This window comes from Ascidiella aspersa, chromosome 1 (genome assembly GCF_963924565.1).
Source record: "Ascidiella aspersa chromosome 1, kaAscAspe10.2, whole genome shotgun sequence".
Lineage (NCBI taxonomy): Eukaryota > Metazoa > Chordata > Ascidiacea > Phlebobranchia > Ascidiidae > Ascidiella > Ascidiella aspersa.
The window spans coordinates 36284128-36291415 of NC_139447.1; the positions used below are offsets into that span (position 1 = coordinate 36284128).

The 7288-nt window shown below is 37.4% G+C and overlaps 2 protein-coding genes across 2 annotated transcripts; both read left to right on the forward strand.

Annotated features, from left to right (window-relative positions):
* The first annotated feature begins 940 nt into the window (after positions 1 to 940).
* Positions 941 to 1650, forward strand: LOC146170301 (transcription elongation factor 1 homolog). Its single transcript, XM_083383808.1, has one exon. The coding sequence runs from the start codon at positions 1042 to 1044 to the stop codon at positions 1294 to 1296; it is 255 nt and encodes an 84-aa protein (XP_083239934.1). The 5' UTR covers positions 941 to 1041; the 3' UTR covers positions 1297 to 1650.
* On the forward strand, positions 1613 to 6425 carry LOC146170302 (uncharacterized). The gene is made up of 13 exons (XM_083383796.1): positions 1613 to 1728; positions 1938 to 2016; positions 2095 to 2169; positions 2229 to 2333; positions 2439 to 2536; positions 2621 to 2696; positions 2869 to 2939; positions 3005 to 3213; positions 3698 to 3771; positions 3838 to 3956; positions 4020 to 4119; positions 4290 to 4422; positions 5067 to 6425. Exons 1-13 carry the CDS (start codon positions 1714 to 1716, stop codon positions 5545 to 5547), a joined length of 1635 nt encoding a protein of 544 aa, XP_083239922.1. The 5' UTR covers positions 1613 to 1713; the 3' UTR covers positions 5548 to 6425.
* The last annotated feature ends 863 nt before the right edge of the window (positions 6426 to 7288 follow it).

The following is a 7288-nucleotide window of genomic DNA, read 5'->3' on the forward strand; positions in this document are numbered from 1 at the left end:
CAGTATAGTTTTGGGTGAGGGCACGGCCGCACGGTTTAACACAGTCGCGGCAGACTAATGCATTCCATAACTTATGGCCTAAAAATACGCAATCTAAAATTTTGCCCTCTTGAAAATTCTGTAACATGCCCGCTTATTTTCTGGTTTATAAGGCCTTTGGGTTGTAAATCACTCAGGCAGCCATGTTTTACGGCTAATTTCACTGATGGAGTGGTGGTATACCAGATTGGAAACTTTGGATTTTGCCCGCCTGTAACCTGTAATAACGTTATTTGTAGAATTTGCACGGCTGAAAATGGAGCACTATACCGAAAACCGTTAGCGCGAAGTTTTGGGCGTTTGAGCGATTTTTCGCGGCTGACCGCATTTAACGTTGATTTTAAGGAGCAGAATGAACTGTCGGAACTGGTATATATGGGCAACCATTTTTTCTCTAGAAAACGTTAGGTTTGGGTTGGCATTTAAGGAGATAAATTAAATTGTTAGATAATAAATCGCAATGTACAATTACATACAAAACATTAAATTTGATTCAAAACATTAAATTTGATCAACAGAGTTTTGGGCGCTGGTCTAGAATCCAACCACAAATAGTAAATCAACGCACAATATTTGGGTAAGGGTGCGAGTTGGGGTGTGGGTGGGTCAGGTGTTATTATATTCAATACTTAACAATAATACTTTACCCACCCAAACCCGCACCATAACCCAAATAATATGGTTTGTTGTAGGATTCTAGACCAGCGCCGAGTTCTGTTTTCTAGTCAGCTGCTTGGAAAGTAAGGTGTGGAGATTTTTGTCTCCTTCATACAATATTCAAAATTTCTAATTTGGGTCAGCTGCAACTCAGTTAGATGTTTTTAGGTCTAACTCTATAGTTGTTTCTTACCACATCACTTTTTCAAATTTAATGTAAAATTTTACTTTTGCTGCAGACAGATTGAATGTGAATATTGACCTTAGAAATATTTATCTATTTTTGTCCAGCATAGTTGCAATATTATACACCGCAAGAAATATAACCATAACAAAGTTGACACAATGGGAAGGCGGCGATCAAAGAGAAAGGCTCCGCCCAAAAAGAAGCTAGTTGAGCCCTTAGAAACACTTTTTGCCTGTCCGTTCTGCAATCACGAAAAGTCCTGCGAAGTTAAGATGGACAGGGACCGCAACACGGGCATGGTATCATGCACAGTTTGCATGGAGGAATATCAAACAACAATAAACTACCTGTCGGAACCAATTGACGTTTACAGCGATTGGATCGATGCCTGCGAAACTGCAAATCAAGACTGATATTTCGTGTTCTGCTTTGCTGAATTTACTGCTACTTTGTATTGCATTGTTGATTGGTTGGTTCCACTAATTGTGTTGCTACTGAATGTGCTGTTTAAATCAAACTTGAAACCATATACATTGAGTTTTTTTCTGTCCAATTGTTGACGTTTTTTTTTAAACAAATTTATTAGTGATCTGTGGTAGTTTAAAAAATAATGGGTAAATAATATAACTGCCATTATAACCTACAACATTTAAATAGATAACATGTATTACATATTTTTGAAAAATATGTTTTGAATTGTCTTATAACTTATTTTGCTTATCTGATCTGTCGATTTTAATGATGTTAACTGCCGCTTGTTTTATTGTTTCTTTTCGGTTAAAGAACATAAAGTTGCTTAATTTGTGTAAACTGATGACATTTTATTGGGAATGGCTGATACGGAGGTAATTAAACGTTAATGTGATAATTGAATAAAGATTAGGTTATATTCATATCTATATTTTTTATGTTTTTATTTGGGTCAATTTCTTCATTTGTTCAGCTTTTTTGATAGTTAAAGTAGAAGTATTTACTTATTTTTGTGGTTGTCCATAAAGTAGAAGTATTCACTTATTTTTGTGGTTGTCTATAAATTATAAAGCATATTTTTAAGGTGGAAAGTATAACAAATGGTTTGGACCGATGCTCCAATCTTTTAAAAGATCTTTTAAATGAGCCTTACAGAGGCGGAGGTAAAATATTTTCCTTTCTTTTTTTTTGTAAGCTATTATTTTCCATTTTGTTTGCACCTATTAATTATCTTTCAACAGAGCTAAAAACAGCTGTCCCGAAAGCTAAAAAAGCCTTGAAAGTTGGTGATAAACCACCAGTTAAAGTATCAAGAGGTATGGCATTATGCGATTTTTAAATACTACAAAATTAAGATAAAGGATTTGTGTTTTAGTTTTAGCCAAAAAAACTTGGAACTATGGAGCTAAAAAACCACCACCGAAGGGGAAAGTTTCAAATGCTTGCAAAACTGGAAAAAGTGGCAAAACTAGGGTGCAAGGTCTGTAACAATTAGATCTAATTGTCTTATGTAGTTTAATATGAAAGTTTGGCAATTGTTTATATAACCTAAACCAAAAAAAAAAATAATTTAAATTCATTTTAGGCAAAACAACCAGCTTCAATGAAAACCTTCCCTCTTCAACACCGATGGTTACTCCCATAAAAAAGGAAAAATTAAAAGCAAAGTCAGATGCAGTTTCGGTTAGTCCGTAAAAGCATTAATTACTTAGGGTGAAGAAACATATACAGCTAAGTTTACAAGTATTTTTTTGTTTGTTTTCACAGATAACCTCTTCCCAATGCAGTTTAATTGAACTTTTGCAAGAGTACAACACATCAACACTTGGCCCTAACAGAAATGGTATGTTTTCATTGGTAAAACCAAATTAAAAAAATTAATAGTCTTCCGAATAAAAACAGTTTTCTTTGCGTATGCTAATTTATTAAGTAAACACATTGAAATTAAGATGAGCAGTTATTTTTGCTTCAAAGAATTTAAATGCAGTAACATTTTTGGCAAACAATATTTTTAGTGTGCAATGGGCAGTTGGAAAGTACATTGAAAAATGATGCCCCGCAACCAACAACTACTACAGCCTATGAGGTTCAAGCATGTCTCATTTAAATTAACAGCCTTGTGATTTAACTCTAACCACAACTTATTTTTAGGCGCCGACTCTCAAGGCAACCTTGAACAGGCTTTACCAAGCTGTAGAACCTTTTAATGCAGCCAGTGGTGGCGCCATACAGCAGTGCTTTGCCGAGGTACTGAACAGCGTTGAAAGTGCCAACACCTCACGCAATAACTCACAAACCCTTCCCCCACCCGACCAGGACAAACTCGTCCTTTTGCAAAGCGAGAACATCACCCTCCACAAGTAAGCAGGTTGATCAGTACCGTGTTAAAATAAACACATCTGTTTACATTATACAATAAAAATAAATTGGTATATCATGGCCAGTAGCCTGATTTCATTCCGGTGCCTTCCCTACAAAGATCTTTGGCATGGAATGCTGCTCGAAACTGTGAGGGCAGCGTGTAATACCGCTAGTCTAGTGAATTAAAAAAAATAAATAAAATAGTCTTTTTGGCAGATATATTATCCTATTTTGTGTTAGGATAATTTGGCTGCCACAAATCATGGAATGCAGTCAGGAGTAATTCAATTTAGGACTATTTTTTAACAAATTTTTACTAAAGATCATTAGGCACACTTATGTTTATAACCCTAAAGAATGGTGTAAAAGTATATATCTTCATGTTGTTTTTTAGACAGGGTTAAAGCAACTCGTATTGCATTTAATCCTTTCTGTGTGTTGTACCTTTAAACCAGAGCATAGAAATGTGTTTGTGTATTGCAGGCAATTGCGTAGCTTGAAACAAGATTTTAGAAAAACTGAAAGGGAGAAACACGCTGAAGAAATTAACTTGCAAGGCAAGCTTTACTGTAAAAACGTCCTTCTGTTAAATATGCTACTATAACAAATTGCTTTTAATACAGTTGCAACCCTTCAATGTCAAAATGCAGCTTTGGAGAAAAAATTAAAGGAAATGATTTCCAGTTCAGAAAACTCTACCAAGGTTCAAAATGACGTCCAACATATGAACATAAAGCTGCAAGTAAGTATAGGAAATTACAGCTGGGTGAACTTGGCAGATTACTAACACATTTTCGAATTTTAGGAGGAAAATGAATCCTTGCATAAGGAACTGGGATTAAAAAATGAAGAACTTGCGATGAGTGGAAAACTTTTTACAAGCGAAACAGAACAAATTAAGCTTGGTAAACTAATATTTTATTTGCAGTAAATTGATCATTGGTTTTGTGCATCATTATTATTATGGTGAATAAGTTTTATTTTATTTTAGAAGTTAAATCATATAGGTTCACTTTGGACTTATGGGTTCACCTTATACTTAAAAAAGTGCTAACAATTTTTTTTCTCTTTGAAGATGTCGGTGACGCATTGGAGAAGGTCGAACTTTTGCGTCAGAGTCTAACAGAGTCGGACGCCACAAACGTTACGTTAACAGACAACTTAAGAAGTAAAGACCTGGAGATTCAACGTCTCACAGATATGAACAAGTGCGTAGGCAATTTTTTGTTTGGTACCGCATGAAAGAACGTGGTACAAATTGTCGAACTCAGAAGTTTTATTTAAAATAATACGAGTTGATAGTCCCGGTATATACACGGTTGTAAGTAACCATGCCTGATATAATCTAATCCTGGCCGATACAGTGGAAGGTTGTAATATCGCTACTCCTCCAAAGAAAGGGTTGTACCGGGGAACTGGCATTGCAACTTATGTCATTTTTATCTTTAAAACACGTTTCTTACTTTGAATTTTCTTTTTCTGAAAAATAACTTAGCTCGCTCCCTGACGCTAAAGCAAATTTTGGCTTATTTCGTTGCCACAGTAATGAGTTACTGTTATATTACAGTTGGAGGGCCGAATTTTGGCGTAAAATTTCGGCCAACGGAATAAATATTGTATCTTACTAAAGTTTAAAACATATCTTACTAAGGTTTAACTGTTTTTTACCTTACTAAGACAGAAAGATACGCAGTGTTTGTTTCAATGTTTAAGGACGATCGTTTTTAGATTTCAGGAAAATTTGCAAGCATATGTAAATCATTTCTGAATTTGAAGTAATCTTTTGCAAAACATTTAAAACTTGTCTCCTGTTGTCCTCCAATGTGCCAAATTAAAACTAAAAAACACTTAGGAGTCTGCAGAGCACCGTGTCCCGACTCCTGGGCGATCTTCAGCATCCCAACCCCCCTCCTCACCCTCAGCAACCACCACAAATGGTGGGCTCCGAGGGACACAACATGTCTTCACTCCTCCTCAAGCAACTAGACAGCATCCTTTCCGTTCCGTTCCACAAGGCTCCTCCGAAGAGCCACCACAACAGTCCTCGCTTCCCCATGGATATCCCAGTCTCTCTTCCGCGAAGTCCGATCCCGTACTCCGGAAGTCATCCGCGGACGCAGATCACCTCGCCTTCCTCCAGCGTCGTGGAGCTATCCGAGGGATTCGCTCCTCTTATTTCCTCCTGTTCCTCTTCTTCCAGGAAGAGCTCAGCATCCTCTTCCATGTTGTCGGTTAACACCAGGGTTGAAAACGAGTTTACCGCCGGTTTGGCCAACTTGGACGCCGACATACGCAGACTGCAGGACAGCTTGCTGCGGCCCCCTGTCAAGTGATTGCCCGTTGACGTTCCTATGCCGCTGCACTGATCCCTTAGCTACGTCGTTCAGATTTGGTTTACTTTGTATTAGTTCGTCAGTTTTAAAAATGTTATGTCATTCACAAATAAGAGTAAGTTTATTAACAGCACATTAGGCAAAAACTTGGACGCCGACATACGCAGATTGCAGGACATCTTGCTGCGCCCTCCTGTAAAGTGATTGCCTTTGACGTCGCTATTACCCCTGCACTGAACCCATGGCTACGTTGTTATGTTGGCTTTCTATAATAAGTGCGTCGTTTTGCGAACGCGCTGTTTACTTTGCGATAAAGGGTAGTTTAGCCTAAGTTCCTACATGTTGGCGTAACTCGTGGTACTTATTACGTTTAATGGCTTTAAATCGTAACTTGTATCAACTCGTAATGCGCCAAAAATACGCGAAGAAGTTCTGCACAGAAAGCGCCCTACCATTTAAACAGTCCGCCGTAAAAGATCTACAGGATAGTTCCATACGTTGTCGCCCAACACCCTTTTGAACCACGTGAGATGTAGAGTGTTTATATTATTTTTACCAAAACTTGAAGCATCAAAATACGTGCAGCAAGTTTTGTGCTATTGCCCTTACTGCAAAATCATGCCGCGCGTCAAACAGATGCTATTACTTTTTTGCGGCAAAGTTGAACCCAAGTTCTCGTAAGTCTTAAGCCCGAACTGTTATGTTTGTTATTTGTGTGAAGTAACCGGTGTGACGTGCAATTAACCCATTTTAAGTTGCTAGTCTACGATGTTGGCTAAACTGTAACTGTTTTTTTGAACTCGCCGTTGCTACTTTTGTTGCGATAGAGTATTTTATATTTCGAGCACTGTTATTTCGCAAATAAAGTATATTTTGTAGCATGACTGAGAAACCATTTGAACCGTAGGATATGCGCAATTAAGTTTTTTCGAAGAATGAATTTTGTGAAAGGTTAACTAGATATGCCCAGACTTAAAATACCACATTACCTATTTTCTAGGTTATTGTATTATGCTGCTCAGGATATTTTTTGTTTAATGCAATATCCCAAATATAGAATTGGGTCAAAGGGCCAGCGACGCCAGCGTATTTTTAACTCAGCGTTTTTTTGTACATAGTTACCAGACAGGGTTGAGCTGACGCTTAAAAGCGGCGAAAAATTCAGGCAAATTTTCAACTAGCAACATCAACAAAGAAGCAGCTTTTCGTGTGCTTAGTAATTTTCGCAAAACATTGCCGGGTATAGCAGCGGAAGAGAGACGAGGTTTCAATAAAAATCCGATAATTTCCTGTGTATTAGCTAAACAGAAACAGCAACCAATAGAAGATGTTTGTTTTGCTGTTCCCAATTGTAAATCCGCTGTATTCGCCTAAACCAGTGGTTCTCAAACTTTTTTAAAAAAATTACGCAACGGTCCCCCCAATTTTTTTAAATTGCTCACGGTCCTTTGAAAATACAAACAAATAAACACAAAATAACACGTTGTTTTTAATGGTATCAATGCGGCGGGTGCGCTTGCTTTCCTTGCTATCAGCTCGGCTATGTTAACCTCTAACGAATCACTTTATTTAAGCAAAGCAATGTACAGTTTTAAAACCGTTACCGTACCGGTCACAGTGGCAACGCAGCAGCTGTAAAAACGTAACTCTCATCAGCACAATGCAACACTATAACGTCACAATTTAACTCGAATCATACAATAACGTGAATGAACAACTAATCAGCTTGTTTGGAAAAGTA